A 23,352-nucleotide genomic window follows, 5' to 3' on the forward strand; every position below is an offset into this window, starting at 1 on the left:
GCGCGTGCGTGAATAAAATAAAAAATGAGGGAGCTGGGAGGGTGGGGGCGTGGCACAGGGGTCTGCCTCTAGAAGCAGAACTCTTAGTGCTGGCCCTGGGTGTAGCCTAAAATGCAAAGGAGTTCTTGCTACAAAAAAAGCCCTGGTGAAAGGCTGAGATCTGGGGGACCTTGAAGGAAATTATGTCCAGAGGCAATGTTACATGGGAAACTGTTCTGCAACTAAGGCACTTAACCACCGGAAGAGGGACAGTGGTTAGAGCGTTGGATCAGTATCTAGGAGACCCAGGTCTTAATCCCTGTTTTTCCATGGAAGTTCCCCCCCCCCTTTTCCAAACAAGTTTATTTCAAAATACAGAGACACACACACACACTATCACATAGAGCATTACACATGAATGTATAAACAACCAAAGTCAAACTCACCCAGCCACCAAATAAACCCAGATTACAAACAACAATCAAGGAACACAAACTAATGCCAAACCATATGCTGCTCATTTGAACCAAAATCCCATTAGAAGCAATCCAGAAAGGGAGGCCACTGGACTAAAATATCAGACTTCATCTTAGAGACCTCCTCCCATCCAAATTATAAGTGATTTTACCTAAAATAAAATACTCCCAGCATTTATTCAACCAAACCTCCATCGAAGGGAATGACTTACATTTCCAATGCAAAGCGACAAGCAAACTTTGCCACATTAAGCAGCAGAGAAATTGACTCCTTTAGATCAGAAATCCTAAAATCTTCCCGAACATTTAGGTGACAAATTTTAGGAGAAAATGGAATTCTGACACCTGTAATATGGAAACTTGCTGGGTGACCTCCGGTCAGTCACACACTCTCAGCTTCACCTACCTCACAGGGTGGTTGCTATAAGGATGAAATGGAAGAGAACATGGTTGCCAGGTCTCCCCCCCCCCCTCCCCACCGGCTACCAGCAGAGAATGGCAGAATAAGGTTACCAGATCTAGCTTGGGAAACCCTTGCCAACTTTGGGGTACAGCCAGGGGAGGACAGAAACCTCAGTGGGGCACACCCTCCAAAGCATCCATTTTCTCCAGGGGAAATGATCTGGAGATGAGCTGTAATTCCAGGAGATCCTCAGGTGCCACCTGGAGATTGGCATCCCTAGAAGAAGAAGGCAAACTGCTTTGGATATCCAGTGGGGAGAAAGATGGAGATTAAAGGAAGTTACTTAATTAACGCTGTTCACTCTTCAGATTACAATATTTTATGGTTAGTCTCTCCCTCCTTTTCAAGTATTATCATCTGCTCAGTTCACTGGGATGAAGTTAAACAGGTTAAATAAATACTGGGGTTTTGCCTGCTTTTATTCTGTACAGCAGAGGAATGCTTGCAGCCAGCTGGCCCTCCGTATCTTCGCTGCTCTTCTACCTTGTTTTACTGATATCTTAACAGGTTTTCATGTTGGATTGCTGCATGCAAAATGATTTTACAAATTCTTGTAAGAAATCAGGAGCACTGGGAAAAGTGGAACATACATCCAGGAGTAAATAAAAATTACATTTTTACATTAATTTCAACTGGAAAAGCCAACAAGGAGGGAACAAGAACAAACTTCAAAATGCAAGATAGATTCTTACAAAATTAATCAGTATTTCAGAACTGTCAGCTGAAACCCTCATGCATCTATTTTTACTGGGTGTTTTTTTTTTGGGGGGGGGGGTTAATAAACAAAAGGGAGTTATATAGTGAAGAAGAGCTATTATTTGTTTGTTTGATTCAATTTCTATCCTGCCCTTCCCACGAGTGGGCTCAGGGCGGGTTACAACACTGGGTTAAAACAACAGATCATCAGACATAAAACTATAAAATTCTAACCCCTAAATGACAGTATTCAGACAACTGGTGTCTTTATGATATTCAAGTAAAAAGATGGTAAAGCCCTCTTCTCGACCAGGCTGAGGCAAGGTTTGGTTGTAAGTTATCATAAGTCAGTTTTTTAAAAAGCAAAAGCCAGAAGTCCAACATACTTAAAGTTACTTATGATGCATTCCTAAACCAAGTTAAAGGGTAAAGGTAATCCCTTGTGCAAGCACTGGTTGTTCCGACTTTGGGGTGATGTTGTTTTCACATTTCCATGGCAGACTTTTTACGGGGTGGTTTGCCATTGCCTGCCCCACTAAACCAAGTTACACCTTTCTAAATCCACTGAAGTCAATCGTCTTTGAAGGGCATAACTCTGTTTAAGACTGCACAGTTTATTTGGGGCCTGGATCCTCTCTTTTTCATCCAGTTTATCTGCTGGGGGGAAAGAGAGAAGGAACTTCCCTTTGACCAAAATGAAGCTATGAGTGTCCTAGGACATGCATGGATAAAAGTCTTGCGGAACAAGGACTGTCATAAAGAGGGGAATTGGGAGAGACGGAGTGAGAAAGCTGGGTGGATCCAGTCTGTTAATTTAAACTAGGTTTGAATTTTAAGCATCAACTGTCCAAGTGCTCATCTACGGCCCATGCAGCACTGTTGGTGGAAAGTGCTGTCAAATCACTGCAAACTCATGAGCCGGGGAGAATTCTAGCAGGAGCTCCTTTGCATATTAGGCCACACACCCCTGATGCAGCCAGTCCTCCAAGAGCTTCCAGGGCTCTTTTTTGTAAGCTCTTGGAGGATTGGCTGCATCAGGGGGTGTGGCCTAATATGCAAAGGAACTCCTGCCAGAATTCTATCCCTGCTTATGATGTCCCCGCATAGAGTTTTCAAGACAAAAGGTTCCAGAGGAGGTTTTCCACAGCCTGCCTGTGGGCAGCAGCCTTGGGCTTCCATGGTGGTCTCCCATCCAAGAACTGATCAGGGCTTCCAAGTTTTGATGAAATCAAGCTAGCCTGGCCTGTCCAGTCCAGGGCCATGTGGCAACACTCCATTTAATCCCTGCACTTTGCAGAAATCAAACTACAACATCATTAGTCACAGCAATGCTGTTTCCGTCCAGTAACAGGGTAGATCTTGTTGTAGCGACAACACCACAGAAGGGGATTTGTATGATCCTGGCTTCCATCACAAATGGAGCAGCTGAGAAAAATTTAGGGGGCGGGGGGAGGAGGGGAGCAGGGCTAGAGATCAAGGTAGTAATGAGGAAATTTAATTAATGTACAGTCACAAAACGTAATAGCAACACAATGAGCAGAACTTCAGCCACTTGTAACCATCTTCAAAAGCCAGCTCTGTTTGAGTCCAGCGGCACCTTTAAGACCAGCAAAGTTTTATTCTGGACCTGGGGATAAGCTTGTGTGTGCACATGCACAAAAGGTTATGCCCTGGATAAAACTTTGTGGGTCTTCAAGGTGCCACTGGACTCAGACTTTGTTCTGATGCTTCAGACAAACATGGCTAACACTCCCCTCCCCCCCCAAAAAAAAAAAATCTATCTGTCCAATTCAGTTGTAAAAGACTGTATATTTTCTCTGGAAAAGTTCCCTCATGTCTTAATAACAATTCCTTATTTTTTTTTAAAGGAGCACAGAACTATGAGGACAAAGATAAATTACACCTAGTAACAACAATGAATGAAGCACCAAAACAACAACTAGTAACATCGACACACATCTTGGATTTTCTGTTGACTGAATTTTGTTGTATATTATGGCCTTTCACTGTATATTTTGTTTTAAAATTATACGTTGCTTTTAATTGATTTTAGCCACCCTGCTAACAGGGGAGGGCGAGGATATAAATATAAATTGACATCCCGGGGGAGGGTGTGATATAAATATGATAAAATAAAATAAAAACCTACAATGTATGCATACACACACACACACACACACTTTAGGGGTTTATGAAGCCAGTTTGGTGTAGTGGTGAAGTGCGCGGACACTTATCTGGGAGAACCGGGTTTGATTCCCCACTCCTCCACTTGCACCTGCTGGAATGGTCTTGGGTCAGCCATAGCTCTGGCAGAGGTTGTCCTTGAAAGGGCAGCTGCTGTGAGAGTCCTTTCAGCCCACCCACCTCACAGAGTGTCTGTTGTGGGGGAGGAAGGTAAAGGAGATTGTGAACCGCTCTGAGACTCTGAGTGGAGGGCAGAATATAAATCCAATGTCGTCATCGTCTTCTTCTAATCAAGCATCCAAGAAAAATGGATTACTTGCAATCATACAGAACTGGTTAAAAGGTATTTTGCCACCCCAAGCAAAGTACAGTTTCATAGCCCATTAGTTCCTAACGAGGACAGCATGGAGAGAACTGAAGTATCCTAGCTCTTTCATTTTCTTTAAGATTAAACATATAAAACTTACTCACTGCAAGGGCTTATAACGCCATGGCAGAATTTATTTATTTGTTATATTTATATCCTGTCCTCCTTGCAAGTGGGCTAAGGGTGGGTCACAGCAGTTAAAATACAATATAGTAATAAATACAGTTCACAGTGAGTTAAATTTTTTAAAAGCAAAGGCTTGGTTTCCGGCATCCACAGGCACCTCCTACAAGCGCAGGACATGAGGACCCATTCAACGGATGCACATTTAATGGATATGCACATTTAGTGAGCATTGCAGTAGCTCTCAGATCCTTGACAATAAGAAGAAGCTGTGTAGCACCTCCAAGATGCCACTCCAAGTGGAGTTCCCTTCTAAATCCACTGAAATCTGTGAACAATAGAAGGGCGCAACTCTACACCATCAGGCAGACAGGAACAACTGGAGTCACAGGGGTTACCTGACTGAGGACAAGGGCTCCCCAGTTTCATTCCTGATATGTGCTTTTGTGTGCAAAGGAATAAAAATTTGTTGGTCCTGACTCAAACTTTGCTCTGAATTAATTCAGCTGAGAAATGGACATGTAAAGAATCCATCATTCTCAACAAGTTGGCAGCCCGTTTTTGAGGGAATTACAGCCATTAATTCATTTATATAATTTGCACCACCTACGTAAACCGGGCAGATTTCAAGTGTTGTGTGTTAAGTGCTATGTAGTTGTTTCCAACTTCTGGCGATCCTCTGAATTCAAGACCTTCCAGACATCCTTGCAAACTGACAGCCACGGCAAATTTAGTAAATGTTTTTTTTTTTCTTTACGAAAAAATTGACCCAGAATATCATAAGTTATGAAATGAGAAAAAACTTTTCATTTTGTTCCACTGTAACATATATGGCTTGTATGCATTTTTCCCTTTGGATATTAACGAATGGAAACTTGTAATCCGAAATGATTAAGATATACATATATTCAAAATAAAAACTGAAAAAAGAACACTCATTAGAATTCTGTGCTAAATGGAAACCAGAACAGCCTTCTTGAGTCTGTGGTTCATAGAAAGACGCCAGCCAGGCAGCCCCCTTCCCCCACAACACACACACACACACCTGCAGTACAAAAAGGCAGGCATGATTTGAACCATCTGTCAAGAGACTCCTAGCAACAATTGCTCATTTACAACTGGAAATATATCACATTATTCCAGCCCCACCTATCCTATAACACCCAGCAAGCTGTCAAAGATTGTGTTACAAAACAGTTATTGTAAGAGATCCCCTTAAGCAATGAAATTAATTTGACCTATTTTATTACTGAAATTATTACTCCCACACAACTTCTGTACAGTAGATATCTATCAGTGTTGACATCTGCATTCCACTTAGGCATTCTCTGCAGCAGACTGGCTTCACTGTCAATGCGGACCAAGGAGACACCAGACGAAAACAGACTCTGTGCACTTCTGCAGCCCAAAGTCTACACGCGCCACACACATTCTAACAAATGAGCACCAAAGAAACAAAAGCCTTCAGCAGGCTTATTTCTCACACATTTGCTCAATGCATGGTTGGCTTTCACATCTACATTTCAACTCGGGCAGAAACTGGCAGAGCAGCGAAGGGATGGCAGGAAACAGAGATGGGAAGTCAAGGAGAGAATGAAGGGACTGGAGGTTGTGAGAGGAAATAAACCCATCTGGGCCTCAGAGGTTCTTCTTTGCAAACTCCAGACTATTTTCAAGCCTCTGCCAGTGTCTTCTTGAACATATGCCCACCACTAAAAAGCATGCTGGCAACTCTGGGTCAGCCATAGCTTTCGTCGGAGTTGTCCTTGAAAGGGCAGCTTCTGGGAGAGCTCTCTCAGCCCCACCTACATCACAGGGTGTCTGTTGTGGCGGAGGGGGGGAGGAGATTGTGAACGTTCTGAGACTCTGAGATTCAGAGTATAAGGTGGGATATAAATCCAATATCTTCTTCTTCTATAGGAAAAACAAGAGTTATAAGGCTTGTGGTAAAATTTAACATGCATAGAACTGCAACAAATTATTGGGGTTTGATATATTTCCAGTCCTAGTAAGCATGTGGATGGCCCAGGCTAACCCAACCTCGTCAGATCTTGGAAGCTACACAGCCCTGGTTAGTATTTGGATGGGAAACCACCAAGGAAGACTCTGCAGAGGCAAGCAATGGCAAAACACCTCTGAGCTACTCTTGCCTTGAAAACCCCATCGGGGTTGCCATACGGTGGGCTCAACTTGGTGGCATAAACCCTTCAAGGCAGGCTGTACTGCTCTTTCTTTTTTCCCCTCACCACCCAATAATTGCTTCTGGGCTCCATTGTTCAATCCCCCTGTGAGAATTTTGCTGAACTCTTAAGATTTGACAAACTTTCTAATATTTCCTCCCTACAAAAAATGGGGAAAAAATCAACACATATAAAGCAGACAGACATCCTGCCACTCTGGCCACACAGGAGAAAGTAAATTTAAAAAGTATGATGGGAGTAAGGTTTTATTATGACAATTATAATTCAAGAATCATTTTAAGGTAGATGCTGAGCTGATATATTGTAGTACACCTTCTGGTGATGTCAGGGGTGTGAGTGGCATATGCAAATGAGTTGTGCTAATGAGTTCCAGCACCTCTTTTTCTACAAAATGATCCCATTGGGAGGAAACGTATCATCCCTGTGTCTTCCTTGTGAACCTCACTGGGCCGGTGTTGGAGCATTAGACAGACCTTTGATCTGATCTAGCAAAACTCATGGAGAGGAAGAAACTGCAGATTCCAAATGAACCAACTAGTCAAGGAAAAATCTGCTTATAATATCAAACCACATTGGCCACATAAAGGAATGCCTTGTGTGTTTTGTGTTTCTAGTACTCTGGGGCCAAAATGGCAACAATTCTCCATCCCAGACAAACTATTCAAAGCATTTAATCAAGTAGAGAGAGACACAGTCTGTTTGTGGACAATTCCCAAACTATCTGAAAAAGCAGCAAATTTATTCAACAGCTTTGTGCAGAAAAATCAGTTTTAACAATCAAGTGATTGAAAGTCCAACCCCATGTCCACAGGCTTCCCCTTCTCTTCCATGAAGTCAAATCGCTGGAATACAGAGACTCCTACTGAAAGACGTTACTCAGAAAGAAGGTGCAGGACAAGGCCCATGAGAACTAGGGATGCCAGACCCCTGCGGAGACGGGCGTTCCCTGGTTTCTGGTGCTCCTCTCTGCAGCCAGCCAGTGGGGGAGAATTACCCCCCAAACAGGCAAGCAGCCGGAAACAAACGCAATGTGCCTACATCACTCAGAATAGGCACAGCAACGACATGGGGGTGCAACGCTCTGGTTTTTGGGCAAAACTCTATGGTGGAAGCTAATTCTACCATAGAGGCTTTTGCCCACAAACCAGAGTGTCATCCCCAATAAGTCACTTTCAGGTGATGTAAGCCTGTCACACTTATTTCCGGCTTCTTCCCTCCCTGCTCCCAGTAAATCCACTCCTACCCCGCGTTGGCTGGTCCAAGAGACCTGGCAACCCTACTGCAAACCCAGAGGGCTCATCATGGCTGACAGGTTCTGTCCATACACTCCATCTAAATTAAAAGTCACCTAAACACAATTGTAGCTTTCCAAATGATTCTCATTTGGACCAAACCATGTGCAACTCAATGGTTTTGTTTAGATTTTTATTAAGAAACGCATTCCTTCATAATCCGGAACATGAACTCTCTCGACCCTTGACAATCCACCAGCTCAGAAAGGGCAATTCTGCAGACACTTCTGCTCCTCCTTCCCTTCTGGCCCATACTTTCCCCCAACATTTCCTCTTCTGCATAACCCATGGGTTTCGATGCAGGTTTAGAAGGAAAGAATTTACCTCAGTTTTCCTGTTCTAATATCATGGCAAGCTACACTGTGAAGAAGAGGAAGAGGAAAAAGAAGAAAAGGAAAAAGAGGAAGAGGAAGAAAAGGAAGAAGAGGACAAGGAGGAAGAGGAGAAAGAAGAAGAGAAGGAAGAAGATGGATTTATACACTGCCCTTCACTCTGAATCTCAGTCTCAGAGCCGCTCACAATCTTCTATAGCTTCTTCCCCCAAAACAGACACCCTGTGTGGTGGGTGGGGCTGAGAGGGCTCTCACAGCAGCTGCCCTTTCAAGGACAACCTCTGCCAGAGCTATGGCTGACCCAAGGCCATTCCAGCAGCTGCAAGTGGAGGAGTGGGGAATCAAACTCGGTTCTCCCAGATAAGAGTCCGCACACTTAACCACCACACTAAAGAGGCTTGGGTAGGGGGCTAACTGCCCCTCTATCATGCACCCCATATCTGAACTACAGTTGCCTCCACTGTCTTTAACATGGAGATAGGCCATGATCTCTCTAGAGCGAGTGTAGATATACTACTAAGTGAAAAAAAAATCTTGGGGTGCTGGTATTTAATTAACCTCTGGGAAAACCCCGGGACTTCTCAGTGTAAGCAGGACTAGCTAGCCTTTGACATGACTTCTTGCCGACAAGCAGATATCTGTCCATGCAAGTATGCGTGCATATATATGCACACGCACTATATAATTTCACATCTATTACTAGTAAGCTATATTTAACAAGCATTACACCCAGTCATGAAATTTGACAAACTTATGGTGAGAAGGAAGAAATAGTCTCAAGCAAGTTTTACAGCATTGCTATACAATTACCGTATGCAAATGAGGCGGAATCATGTCATCTGCCAATTGGATGAGTCATGTCTGGTGTAATGATCCTCCAAGGAAAGCAACGGCAGATAACTGTCTGCTAACCAAATGAGAAGACTTGCTCTTCACAGATCAGTTTGGGGGAAACGGGGAGGGGGGTGGAAATTCACTTACTAAACCCATTTTCAGAAAAGTACCAGCATGCAGGCATTAAATCTTGAAGCAATTTTGTCTGACTTGCTGGAAACTGTTAGAAATATCACACACAAATATTTTATAAACATCACAGAATGCTGGCATTTCTAAATAGCAGCTGTAACAATATATTTCAATTTTCTGTTTCCAGAATACAAAGATCGGCATAAAATCTCAAAATGCATACAAGCTCACAGATGTCTGCTGGGTCATTTCAGACTCTGAAATCCTTCACAAAGCAGGTTAAATTGCACACACACACAGCATGTGAATGCAAATCAGTGCTGGGAAGGGGTCCCTCTCATCTGTTTGGCATGCAGAAGGTTCCGTGTTCAAGCCCTGGCAGAACTCCAGTAAAAAGGAAAAGACCTCAGCCTGAGATGCTGGAGAACTGCTGCCAGCCTGAGTAGACAATACTGACCGCAATGGACCGATGGCCTGATTCAGTTACAAGGTAGATTCATGTGTGTTCATGGCCAAAGCAGGTCAGATGTTGACACACATGAAGATGCCTCATACTGAATCAGGCCATTGGTCCATCATGGTCAGTATTGTCTACTCCGACTGGCAGAAGCTCTCCAGCATCTCAGACTGAGGTCTTTCCCATCACCTACTGCCCAATTCTTTCAACTGGAGATGCTGGGGACTGAACCTAGGATCTTCTGCATACCAAGCAGATGCTCCACCAGTGAGTCAAAGTTCCTCTCCATGGCTCTCCAAGCTCTCAGACATAGGTCTTTTGCATCACCTGCTACCTGATTCTTTCAACTGGAGATGTTGGGGACTGAACCTGGGACATTCCGCACACCAGATGTTCTACCAATGAGCTACAGCCCAATTCCCTGAAATTCCTCTATCCACATGGCTGCCTCCACTGGTGGACCTCCTGATGGCACCTGGGGTTTTTTGGCCACTGTGTGACACAGAGTGTTGGACTGGATGGGCGATTGGCCTGATCCAACATGGCTTCTCTTATGTTCTTATATCTGGGGCAAGTGATGCTCTGCATTCTTGGTGCTTGGAGGGGGCACAGTGGGAGGACTTCTAGTGTCCTGGCCCCACTGGTGGACCTCCTGATGGCACCTGGGGTTTTCTGGCCCCTGTGTGACACAAAGTGTTGGACTGGATGGGCCACTGGCCTGATTCAACATGGCTTCTCTTATGTTCTTATGCTGCTGTGTGAGGAGAACCTTCACACTGTCTGAACTAGCCTGTACCCTTCCCCACATACCCAGCCCCCAAAGCACTTTTTTACTTCAGCCCGACCCACTGCCCATATCATGAAGCACAAACGAGACAGCTCCTGCCTGACTGGTTTAGTTCAGAAGTTCCCAAGCAAACAATTTTCAAAGCTAAACAAGAAGCCACCAGGTATGACTTCCAATTCCACAGGGTGTGTGTGTGTGTGTGAGTGAACCTGTTGGAATGACTGTTTTACACACAGAGAGAGAGGAAAGGAGGGCGTGCCACCCTGCATTTTATGAGAAGGCAATCGCCCTAAAAAGTCATTAATGTGGATATAATCATATTCTGGGAAATTAACCAATGACTCAACCCCACCCTGGCAATAACCTCTGATGAGAGAGGAACAGCTCAACAACCAAGACGCTGCCACCTCAGAAGCATTTCAAGGGTCCTGAACACACTAGATAGCCAAAAACTGCCCCATCCTCTTTTGCAGACTTAAGGGGCGAGGGGTGCAGCTCAGCTCTTGAAGGAAGTTCCTGCCTTGGTTTTAAATTCTGCCAAAAGCCATGTATTTAACTCATCTGCAAGTCACCCTGAGTAGTTTCTTGAAAGTGAAAAGTGACATATAAATGACACAAAAAACCAAAAATGAAAATGACTTCTCCGTTTGAGCTTGGAAATGGGTTAAAAAGAAAAAAGAAACAAGTCCTCTGCTATTTCATTTTGTTTTTGCAAGTCCTGCTCTGAACCAAGCGGCAAGGGGCGTTTCTGGAGCAGGCAGTCACCACACTGAGCAATTCAAAATATTTCCTGCACTAACCTACAATATACCTACTGAGCTCAAAGTGGTCCAGCTCTTCATTCCTCCCTACGCCTCTTCACTTGGGACTTCGAAACGTCGTTAAGTGGGAATCAATTTCCACGCGTAACTGTATTGCTCTGCTTGAGCTTTACTGATTATTCAGAATGGATCTATCCTAATGTGCGTGTGTGTGTGTGTGTGTTTGTCCCACGCCTCCCATGTTACTTGACTGGAATCAAGGACTTGGCAGAAGACGCTGATGGTTTTAAAAGACTGCAAATTCTTCCCCCCTGAATGAGCAATTTACTTGTAAGGGTGGAGCCTGGGAACCGTCCATTGGAGAGTGTGTGTGTGCAGTGGGGGTGAGAGTTGGGGGAATTTAGGCAGCTGAGAGCTTAACTAGGTGAGCTACACTAGGGGGGCTCTGGCAAGGCTGAGCTAGAACAGCTCCTCTTTTCTCCCTGATAGTTTCAGAGGGTAGCCATTCTAGTCTGCAGTTGAAGAGCTAGGTTCGAGCTCAGTAGCACCCTGACAGCCAACAAGATTTATGCCAAAAAAAGATTTTTTTTAATCATAATCTGATATTTTTCTAAAAGCATTGCATTTTGGATTTATTGTGTATATGTTCTTTGTTTGTTTCCCACCTTTTCCCTTCCTTTTCTGGGAAGTTAGTTCATCCTGTAAAGCATTCCATACATTCTATAAGCTAAGCTCTTTTGAACTGTCAGTGAGTATTCTCTGTGTTGGGAGTTTATTATGCAGCTTTTTATTTTGAGCATATTGTTTTGTTGTATCTACCTCTTGAGCTTCGCCTGTCTGAATCTGATCCTAGGATAATGGGATAGATGTGTTATTATATGTTTTTGTCTGGAGGGAGGGAGCATTTTGTGAATTGTCTGCACTGGTTGTATATTGTTTTTAAAAGTTTAATTTTTTAAAAAATAAAATGCAAAAAAAAAAGATTTATGGGATATAAGCTTTTGAAAACTCCTCCTTTGGAAGCGTTTATTCTCAAAAGCTTATACCCCCAAAATCATGCTGGTCTCCACAGTGCTAGCGGACATGAATTTAACACCTCTCTCAGGATCCGACATCAAGTTCAACAGATCCGGCTGCCTGTAAATGGAGCGCTAGTTTGCTTATCCTGTGCCATAAATGAAACAAATGTTCCAAAGCCACCATAACAGCGTCCGGTGATCTCTCATCTTAGTAGAGAGAAATGTAAAAGGCTTCCTTGTCTATTAGCATGACATAGCTTTAACTATGAAGTGCTAGCACCTTTTCAGAGGCTTCTACCAAGTCCAGAGGCGGAAGAATTGGTGGAAATTGGTGCAACCATATCCACTGAGTACCCATACTTTTTGTTAAATAAAAAACAACTACAAAAGCATTGTTTAGAAACAGGATTCTTTTAGACTGGTGCTATGCTGCATTCCACTGACTTGTCTATTATTCACAGTATTTGTTTATTTAGTATATCTGTATCCTGCCTTTCGTCCTGTAAAGTGTACAAAGTAGTATACATTGCATTGTGGTCCTCCATTATAAATTGTATTCAGCATCATAGATTTTTACTAATATGCCATAATAACTAATATATAACTATAACACACTACTAATATATCACAATTACTAACAGATGACTATAACACAGTACTAATATATCACTCTAACTCGCTGCACACTGGCCTACTCTTGGGTCTGACCCGGAAGCTTAAATGGGTCGGGAATGTGGCAGGATGACTCCTGTCAGGAACGCCACGGACAGCATATATTCAACCTGTGCTGCGCTAGCGACACTGGCTTCCGATTGAGTACTGAGTCAGATTCAAGGCCTTGAGCAGTCTAGGACTGACATATCTCAGCCGCCCTGAGCCTGCTTCGGCAGGGAGGGTGGGATATAAATTAAAAATTATTAAAATTATTATTAATATCTTAAGGACTGCCTCCTTCACTATGTTACTGGAAGAGCATGGTACTCTACTGGTAACAACTTGTCGGTAGACTTTTTACGGGGTGGTTTGCCATTGCCTTCCCCAGTCATCTACACTTCCCCCCCAGCAAGCTGGGGACTCATTCTACCGACCTCAGAAGGATGGAAGGCTGAGTCAACCTCAAGCCAGCTACCTGAAAATTCAGCTTCCACCAGGGTTCGAACTCAGGTCATGAGCAGAGCTTAGGATTGCAGTACTGCAGTTTTAACACTCTGTGCCACGGGGCTCTTAAACTCTGAGGAAATGAAAGGAAAAGTCCCCTGTGCAAGCACCAGTCATTTCCGGCTCTGGGGTGACGTTGCTTTCACAACGGTTTCACGGCACACTTTTAACAGGATGGTTTGCCATTGCCTTCCCCAGTCATCTCCACTTTCCCCCAGCAAGCTGGGGACTCCTTTGACTGACCCCAGAAGGATGGAAGGCTGAGTCAACCTGGAGCCGGCGACCTGAACCAGCTTCTGCTAGGATAGAACTCAGGTCATGAGCAGAGGTCTCCGACTGCAGTACTGCAGCTTTACCACTCTGCGCCACGGGGCTCTTAATAGTACCTAGAGGCTGGCAAATCTAAGTACTGGGTTTCTTTCTTTTAATTTTATTGTTTGCTTACAGAAAGCATCTACACTTTCAGATTTCATAAATATGCCAAATAGAACAGTTTTGTTCCAACACAAATCCACCTTATCACTGGCTATTATATTCCCAAAGATCCAACCTTAATTCTTCTTGACTTTTGGCCCCAAACAAATATTCCTTGAAAGACCTCAGTTCTATCCTCTGATAGCCACAAAACATGTTCTGGCTTTAAACTGGAAGTCATGTGACCTCCCAAAGACGCATCCGTCGTACCAAAAATATGCTATTGCTTTCCGACTGGGTTGCAGAGCAAGACAAATGGAACATCTCTACAAGTATTATGAATGCATGGTCATTACAGGCAAAAATGTTCACAGAGCAAGGTAACAGTGTGAACAAAGTATCTTTAATTAACCAACTTGATTTATACCTATATCACTGATTAATTATATTGTTAGGTATTCATATAAACTAAGTTAGACTATATAGTTAGGAACTTTCATCGACCAAGTTGCTAACGTCAATCTAGAATAGTTTATAACACAGGTTATAACTATAACATTGAAATATAACATGAATGACTTTTGATTAACTTGAACTTCACTTCACAGTATTGTATTTTATTTCTAATATAGAACACTTGTAAATATTATATAACTAGCAAGGGGGAAATGTAATGTTATTATGATAAGTATTGTACATTACGCTATGTAAGGACTTAACATATGCTACAATGTATATTGACTAAGTATCTCATAACATTTTTGCTCCTTAAAAAATAGTACAGTTTTATTGGCTAATGTGAGGAGGGGCTGCCATGAGCCGGCTTTCTGCCAGCCTGGCCTACTGGTGTTTTGTCCCACTTTGGTCAGCTGCGAGGGGAGGGGGAGTCGCCTCTGCTCTCTGGTTCTCTCCAGAAGCTTCTCCAAGGGCTTTCTCCCGGCCACTGAAAAGCACCCCCACTGGTTGGCCACGCATGTCCCCAGCGACTGCTGGTCTCCGTCAGGACCCCGGCTCCTTGTGGTTAGTCAGGAGTCATTCCAGGTGTTCCCACCCCTTGGCTGGCTACCAATCACTGTAAGGGGGGAGGGGGAGTGGGATGCCACCCCCATAGCAGCTTCAAGGCACATCTAGCGAGTCCCCAGTTGCAAACAGCTAAGCCATAAATGATGTACTGCATGTCGATAGATCCAAGTGGGCAGCCGTGTTGGTTTGAAGCAGTAGAACAAAGTAGGAGTCAAGTTTCACCTTTAAGACCAACAAAGTTTTATTCAGAATGTCAGCTTTCGTGTGCTCCAAGCAGACTTCATCAGACAAGGAATCGGGTACAGTGCCTGCCAGCTATATGTAGCTCTGCTCACTGCACCTGATTCCTCATCTGATGAAGTGTGCTTAGAGCACACAAAAGTTTACATTCTGAATAAAACTTCGTTGGTCTTAAAGGTACACTTGACTCCTGCTTTGTTAAAGAACTAAAATAAGTTGAGGCTTGATAAGACAGTAAGTACTGCCTACATTTCAATTTTTCTCCCAAATTCTTCCCCCCCTCTTTTTTTTTGAAAACACAAGAGGGGAGGCTGTGGTCTCAAAAATCCCAGCCATTTTCCATCTCTAGCAACAGCTCAAGCCACACAGGTGAAAACACAGGATAGCCAAGTGGGAGAATTGGAAGCCAGTTTGGTGTAGAGAGCCAGTTTGGTGTAGTGGTTAAGTGTGAGGACTCTTATCTGGGAGAACCGGGTTTGATTCCCCCCTCCTCCACTTGCAACTGCTGGGATGGCCTTGGGTCAGCCATAGCTCTGGCAGAGGTTTTCTTTGAAAGGGCAGCTGCTGTGAGAGCCCTCTCAGCCCCACCCACCTCACAGGGTGTCTGTTGTGGGGGGAGAAGATATGGGAGATTGTAAGCTGCTGAGTCTCTGATTCAAGGAGAAGGGCAGGATATAAATCTGCAATTATTCTTCTTCTCCCTGCGGTGACACAGTTTGGAGACACCCCCTCCACGACAACCTGGTTTTCTGTTTTGCTTCTTTTATATAGAGAAGCACTTCATCCTGCCAGCCAACACCTAGGTTCTGAAGTCAGAGTGCCCCCTCAAGGAGAACCAGGCCAGCATCTCCAGGAGACAACAGAGGTGCAGCCGAAGAGGTTGCCATCAGACCAAACCCTCACACTGGAAGCACAACACAACACCCACTGGCTTGATGTCTGCAGGTGGGGTGGAGTGAGGGAGACTACCAATTTCCAACCTAATAATCACAGTTGACAAAAGGGTTACAGCATTGCACATTCACAGAGACTCCACAATAAAGGCCCTGCAGCACCATCCAGCTCTGATCAATGCAGACGACCATTCACCAAACAATAACTTCTCCCAATAATATACAGAGACTGTCTGTCGGGACAGGCCAAGTGGTGATGGGAAGGGCAACACGTTTCTGTTATCTATTAAGGAACCAGAAAGCAAGTCACCTTACCACCTGGCAGAAAAGCAGAGATCTTTGGGTTACCAAGTGGAAGCACGATCAACAGCACGGTCAACAGTTATTGGTCTTTACACCCAGATCCACTATTTCTTACAGCCAAAGTTGCTTTCTTCCAAGTCTAGAACTCTAGGGTGAGGTATGTGTGAGTTCCCTGCATTGTGCAGGGGGTTGGACTAGATAACCCTGGAGGTCCCTTCTATGATTCTATAATTCTAGTTCTCTAATTTGCACTTCCATATCCACAGGTAAAATGCTGTACTGAACCACACAGAGATATCACTGCCTAGTAGAGATATCACCACTATATTGCTTCCTTATTGAAGATGAAACTGAAGCAGACACTGTCGACAAACAAAATCAGCCAGTATCATAATGCCCCCGTATAAATCGATGGTGCAATCTCATTTGGAGTACTGTGTGCAATTCTGGTCACTGCACCTCAAAAAGGATATTACAGCATTGGGAAAAGTCCAGAAAAGGGCAACTAGAATGATTAAAGGTTTGGAACACTTTCCCTATGAAGAAAGGTTAAAATGCTTGGGGCTCTTTAGCTTGGAGAAACGTCGACTGCGGGGTGACATGATGGAGGTTTACAAGATAATGCAAAGGATGGAGAAAGTAGAGAAACAAGTCCTTTTCTCCCTTTCTCACAATACAAGAACTCGTGGGCATTCAATGAAATTGCTGAGCAGTCAGGTTAAAACGGATAAAAGGAAGTACTTCTTCACCCAAAGAGTGATTAACATGTGGAATTCACTGCCACAGGAGGTGGTGGCGGCCACAAGCATAGCCAGCTTCAAGAGGGGATTGGATAAAAATATGGAACAAAGGTCCATCAATGGCTATTAGCCACAGTGTGTGTGTGTATATATATATATATATATTGGCCACTGTGTGATACAGAGTGTTGGACTGGATGGGCCATTGGCCTGATCCAACATGGCTTCTCTTATGTTCTTACTTGTACAAATGTCCGTTAAAAAGGCAGATCGGTAAAAATAGCATTCCAGTAGCAACCACTAGCTCTTACTGAGAAAAAAGCAAGCATGCAAGTCATGATGCATCTTTTGTCACCTAGGAATCCCACCACTTCCCAAGTACCCCTACTGTAAAAAAAATACCCCTCTTTATCATAACACATTTTCCTGTTTTAATGAGAATTGTGTTCTGTGGATTCCTCCTCATTGTAATAGAGGAGTGATTTTGGCTTCACTTGTGATCTACACATGTTCTATGTAATTACTGATCTTGTAACAAAGAGACACAACTGACATTTCTCGTGCATCTGCCAAAAACTTTTGACCCGCAACCTTTTGGAAGGAACCCTGAATACATTTGCGATTTTGCCAAGTCTTACTCACTTGGAATTGCCACTGGCTAATATGCATGGTGGGGAAAGAACTCTCTCTCTCTCACCAGCATGCCATTTTACTACAGTTGGGTGAGAACGGTTTTTTCAAAAGGACTTCTTTCCCTCTCCTGTCTGGGGCACGCACTGTTTACAGTACATAAAAAGGCCAAGAAAATAGCCTGTTATGACTTTCTGCCTTGTTTCAAATAGATACAAACACAGTGAATATAAAGTCAGGGGTACAGAGTCCTAAAGTAGACTATTCAAAACATGCTTAATGCAGAGTGTTCCATTATTTATTTACTTCATTTATCCCTCAACTTTTTCTCCTAGTGGGGACTCCATGCAGCTTCCATAAATTTCACAATACTGTTTCACAATAGCAACAACCCTGTAAGGTAGGCTAGGCCATGATTATCATGCACAAAAGCATAAGATGCTAAAATATCATCACGCTACACCTTCACTTTGTGCAGCTCTCAGTGGCCATATAAGTAAAAAACGAAACCAGTCTAGAGTCATTTCTGGTGACTTCAAGGGAAGTGTAAACGGTGCTGACTCGAGTAGCACTGAGGTTGCAAGAAACTATAAGCACAAGTTGTCCAAGTCCAATTTTCTTGGGGGAAAACACAAGATAAAACTTTTTTAAGAAACCTTCCATAAACCTCATGTTCCACAAACTGCAGAAACAGCCACTGCCTGTAAAGCAGTTTCAAACAGTACAGATTTTCAGGGACCAAAGTCAGGCTTCTTAATTTGTCAGGACAACTATTTGGTTTGGTGGTGGAAATACTACAGGAACGCATACTAGAGCATGGGGGGGGGGGGTGGAGATAAGAAAATATCCACGCTCTGCACTGTGAGAAACCTCAGCTACAACTTGGTTCCGTCTCCCACCAGGTTGCATATCACATCCCCTTTGCACTTGATTTTATGTACTTTGTTCACAATGCAAATCACCTTGAGGTCAATAAGGAAGAGAGGAGACTAATAAATGTTTTCTGTAAAATAAATAAATCACATATGATGCCATTTAAATGTAATAGAAATCCATGTGCCCTGATTCTGAGGCTACCTGGGACTTCCAAGAGGAGCGTGTACACACCTTTCATAATACCTTGCAGGGGGGCAAAGTAAAATTTGCTGTTGATAAACATACAGGGCTTAATATTTCTCAGATCTTCCATCCCTCTCTCGAAACTAAGAATCCCTTTCTCGTAAGAAAAGAGCTCTTATAAGGACAGGGAATAACCAGTGGCCCTCTACTTCACAGGCCTTTCCAGCACTCTGACTGCAGTCTGCTCACTCACACACACACACCCCATCTCTTAGAACGGGATGGTGGCGCATATGTAAAAAGGAGCTCCTTTGATGTATCACTACTGCATTTTTACATGCAAAACTGGTATGAACCTCTCTCTGGGTGCACACTACTTACATACAACTCTCTATCACAGATCTGTAGGAAAAACAGTATGCTAAGACACTGGGGTCAGGTTCCCAGCATAAGAACATAAGAGAAGCCCTGTTGGATCAGGCCAATAGCCCATCCAGTCCAACACTCTGTGTCACATAAGAACATAAGAGAAGCCCTGTTGGATCAGGCCAGTGGCCCATCCAGTCCAACACTCTGTGTCACATAAGAAGCCATGTTGGATCAGGCCAGTGGCCCATCCAGTCCAACACTCTGTGTCACAGAAGAACATAAGAGAAGCCATGTTGGATCAGGCTAGTGGCCCATCCAGTCCAACACCCTGTGTCACATAAGAGAAGCCATGTTGGATCAGGCCAATGGCCCATCCAGTCCAACACTCTGTGTCACAGAAGAACATAAGAGAAGCCATGTTGGATCAGGCTAGTGGCCCATCCAGTCCAACACCCTGTGTCACATAAGAACATAAGAGAAGCCATGTTGGATCAGGCCAATGGCCCATCCAGTCCAACACTTTGTGTCTCATAAGAACATAAGAGAAGCCATGTCGGATCAGGCCAGTGGCCCATCCAGTTCAACATTCTGTCACACAGTGGCCAAAAAAACCCAGGTGCCATCAGGAGGTCTATCAGTGGGGCCAGACACTAGAAGCTCTCCCACTGTGCCCCCCCACACCAAGAATACAGAGCATCACTTGCCCCAGACAGAGTTCCAACAATACGCTGTGGCTAATAGCATCTAAGAAACTCACAAATTAAATATTCACATATATTCACTTGCACTAGTAAAGCCATCCATTTTAAATCCACACTATAAACAACCTATGTGTTACAGCTGCTAATTAGGGTTAACAAGTTAGTGCAGTGAATGACGTTCAAATAACAAGGAAAATGTTCATATTATTTCAACAAGCATATTTTAACTTAAATGGGTGAGGATTTTATTCTCTATATGATAAAGTATATGTAAGACAACAGAATGAACTTTGTTACAGTATTAATAAAAAGAAATGGAAAATAAAGGGAGGGAGGGAGTAGTAAACTTTCATAATTCATTAAAATATATATCCAAATCCCAATTCCATATTATCTAAATACGTTGAATTACAGAAGACTGCTAAACTATATACAATCTGCCTCAGAATACTAGCAATCATGTTGTTTAACACAGTGGATATAATAATGGGAGATTTCATAATAACTCTACGTTTTAAAGGCTCATAAAATCTACGTTTTACTCGTAAGTTGCTGGAGGACAAGAGAAACGAACGAGTGAAGCACCTTCCTCTCTGTGGAGAACAATTGGAATATCGTGCTTTATTTTTACAATGAGCTCTTTTGAAAAGTTTGATCTTCCTTGCTAAGCAGAACTTGCAGAATAAAAATCCACTTAAGCAGTTGCTGTGCACACAAATGCACTCCCGGAGGAGAGCAGATCCACAGACAACAACGCTGTAAATCTAATATTCTCAGTTGGATAGACCTGGTCAGATGAATATTAGATTTCTAATCAACTGCAAAACTATCCACATTCCTTAATAAATAAATCAATCTAGCCCAATTACAGACTCTGCGCCTTTATGTCCTCTGTCTTAAAAGCAAAAAAGTAGTGAGAATGAAAAAGCCATCACTGAGAAGAATGTTTCAAAAGGACTAAAGTACTACAACAGGGGAAAAAAGGATCAAGTCGTAAACCATCCTGGACTCAAACATTTCTATCTTTGAGTTGAAATCATACCTTAAAGACGTCTTGATTACAATACCCAAGAAACACCAGCAAGTACTAGGTTTTTTCCTACCGGATTCAGGAAAAGACCAGCTCCCATAAATCTGCCTTGGGCAATTCAGAGTAACTCTGAAGTTCATGTTTAGATGATCAAGACAATGGCAGCAACAAAACCAAGTCTACTCTCTCCTCTTCCCCCCCTCTGGCCTTATGTTAGTAACCCACAAAGATGAGACCAATTTTAAAAAGTTTTAAAAACGAGACCAATTAAAAAAACTTTTTAAAAGCTTTTAAAAAACTTACTGCTTGTCATGTGACTCGGTGAGGTATGCTGCCCATTGGGTGTGTTTGAGGTGAGATCAATTGCCATATTAGAGTGCTCCCTTTCGGGCGAAAGTTCGTTGTCACCTGTAGCAAAAGAAAAAAAAACTATTATCTCCACACAGAAAAGTTGTCATTTTATGCAAAAGAAAAAATGCACTTGCAGGGGTGGGGAAATACATGCACTGGACAGCTTGTTCCATAGCCCCACTAGGCTCTTGTGTGGTTAATTAGAAGGGTCCTAATTATGGCAAAATAAGCCTTAACGTTCGCTAGACCTGTTGACGCAAGAAAATGCAGAAAACTTTCCCTCTTGCTTTGCTCGGTATGGATCAACTGAGTTTATACTCCTGTCCTGAGACAAGTCTTGTACTCCATGCCATGTTCAAGTACCTTTGTTGACATCCAAGGTACAGCGGAATGTGTCCGCCAGCAAAGGAACGCAAAAGCAACAGCTCTCAATTTCCCTTTTACACTCTGTCCCCGCTGCTGTTTCAGACCCCTGCCAGCGACGACGACCAGCCCTGGCCAAACCCAACCCCCCATAATAAATTCATTAGAGAGACAGGTAAGATGATAAAAGCATGGTAGTAACATTTCGGCTCTTTGGAGGGAAATGTTGAAGTGGCACGAGGAGAGAGAAACCCAGTACTTACATGGCATGTATCCATCAGTAGCCTCTGCTTCCATACTCAAAGTGCAGTGCTGAAAGGCAAAAGGCAGCCGGTCAGTGATACAGCTCAGCCCCCATGGAACATCTGGGCTCCCTCAGCATCTGTCCTTCTCTTTCCCCTGGGGCTTTAGCCAGTGCTTGAGCAATGCAGGTTCCTTTCTGCCTATCGCTCGCTTGTCTACTAACTGCTGGAGTCACTGCAAGCATCCCAGGGTCCTGGCAGGCAGAGAAAGTGAGTCCATGTCCCAGAAACTAACCCGCCCTGGGGAAAAAAAAGGAAAAAGCTCACTCAAAGTGGAGAGTTGTTCCTTCTTTCCCAAGAAGCCCTGTTTGGACCAGGTGTGCTTCAAAGGGGATGCTGCTGCCACGCCAAGAGTGGGCACACCAAGGCGGCCACCCAAGGCAGACCTGAACTGAGTGGGACTTGGTTCCCAGGAGGCATGAGCAGGACCGGCTGGTGAGCGCCAAGGCGTGCCAGCGCGGCCAGATCTGCTGCCATCACAACTGTCAAATCAATCAGGCGAATTCAGCTCCCTCTCAAGGGAGTTGTCAGAACTTTCTGCCCAGGGACCGGCTGGTTCCGGCTTCTCCGCAGCAGCCACTTCCAAGATGTGTCTAAACAGCATGTCCTGGAGCAAGCTCAACGTTTCTGGGAGCCTCTGCCTGCCGACACCACACCGCACGCAGCAACAGCCAGCGATTACTTTCCAGAAACCCAAGTCCCTGTATTAGATGACTCCGCCAGAGCTGCCGACTTGAGCAGGAGGCAAAGCAAAGCCAAGCCAAGCGACGGGGGCTCCAGCTGGGCGGCGTCTTCAAGGGGGGCCCCTGAGAAGGAGGGTGTCTGGGGGGGGGGGACTCATGGCTGGGGAACCTGCCGCCCCCTCTGCAGCGCCTGCCCCCGCCGCGCGCTGCCTTTTGCCTCCGCTCTTCCCGCACCTCTGGGCTGCTCCGCCGAGCAGCTAAATTATTCAGAGCGAGCCATTTCGGTATCGATCGGCGAGTATATTTAGCCCGGGCGCCTGGAATTTCTGCCGGCCTTCCTGGAAAAGAGGCAGCTCCATTTCTAGCCTCGCCGGCCGAGCGCTTCCCTTCCCTTCCCTTCCCTTCCCCTCCTGCCTGCCCCAAGCGAGGAGGAGCAAAGCACAAGCACAGCCCCTCCCTCCCTCCCTCCCCGGGGCCCGGGCGGCTGCAGGCGCCCCCCTCCCCGCCCCGCCGGCCAAGCGCGGGCCGCCAAGAGGAAAGTTTCTTCACCAGCGCCAGCGCCGCCCTCCTCCTCCCCCTCCTCCTCCAGCGGGAGGTGTGCAGCCCGGGCCAGAGGGGGGAGGCCTTTCCAGAGCCGCCCGCCGGCCCAACCAAGGAGGAGGCGCAGGTAGGCAGGGCAGGCCCCGCAGCGGGGCGGGGGGAGGGGGAGGGGGAGGAAGTTTCTCTCCTCCTGAAGCAAGCAGGAGTCGAGGGGCCCCTGGAAGAGCGGCCCAGTGTGACTGCTGCAAGCGGGCAGCCGCGTTGGCCTGAAGCAGCCGAACCGAGCAGGAGTGCCGGGGCCCCTGGAGGACCGGCCCAGCTGTATCGAGAAGGGCAGCCCGCTCCCCCAGGCGAGGAGTGCAGCCCAGTGAAGCCAACGTGGTTGGTCTGCAAGGAGCCGCTCGACTCCTGCTTGGCTCGAGTTGCCCGGAGCGCGCCAGCCTCTCGCCG

The 23,352-nt window shown here is 44.8% G+C and overlaps 1 protein-coding gene across 3 annotated transcripts in view; it reads right to left on the bottom strand.

Moving 5' to 3' along the window:
* The window catches only part of IKZF2 (IKAROS family zinc finger 2), a 138,396-nt gene extending 116,700 nt beyond the window's left edge, over nt 1–21,696 (bottom strand). For all 3 annotated transcript variants that reach the window (XM_060256878.1, XM_060256879.1, XM_060256877.1), the window contains exons 1-2: nt 21,641–21,696; nt 20,967–21,071 (exon numbers count right to left, since the gene is read on the bottom strand). In XM_060256878.1, the coding sequence (XP_060112861.1) occupies nt 20,967–21,071; nt 21,641–21,674 (139 nt within the window). In that variant the 5' untranslated portion in view covers nt 21,675–21,696. The remainder of the gene's footprint in view (nt 1–20,966; nt 21,072–21,640) is intronic.
* Between the last annotated feature and the right edge of the window lie 1,656 nt (nt 21,697–23,352).

The sequence above is a fragment of the Heteronotia binoei genome, chromosome 16, assembly GCF_032191835.1.
Source record: "Heteronotia binoei isolate CCM8104 ecotype False Entrance Well chromosome 16, APGP_CSIRO_Hbin_v1, whole genome shotgun sequence".
Classification (NCBI taxonomy): domain Eukaryota; kingdom Metazoa; phylum Chordata; class Lepidosauria; order Squamata; family Gekkonidae; genus Heteronotia; species Heteronotia binoei.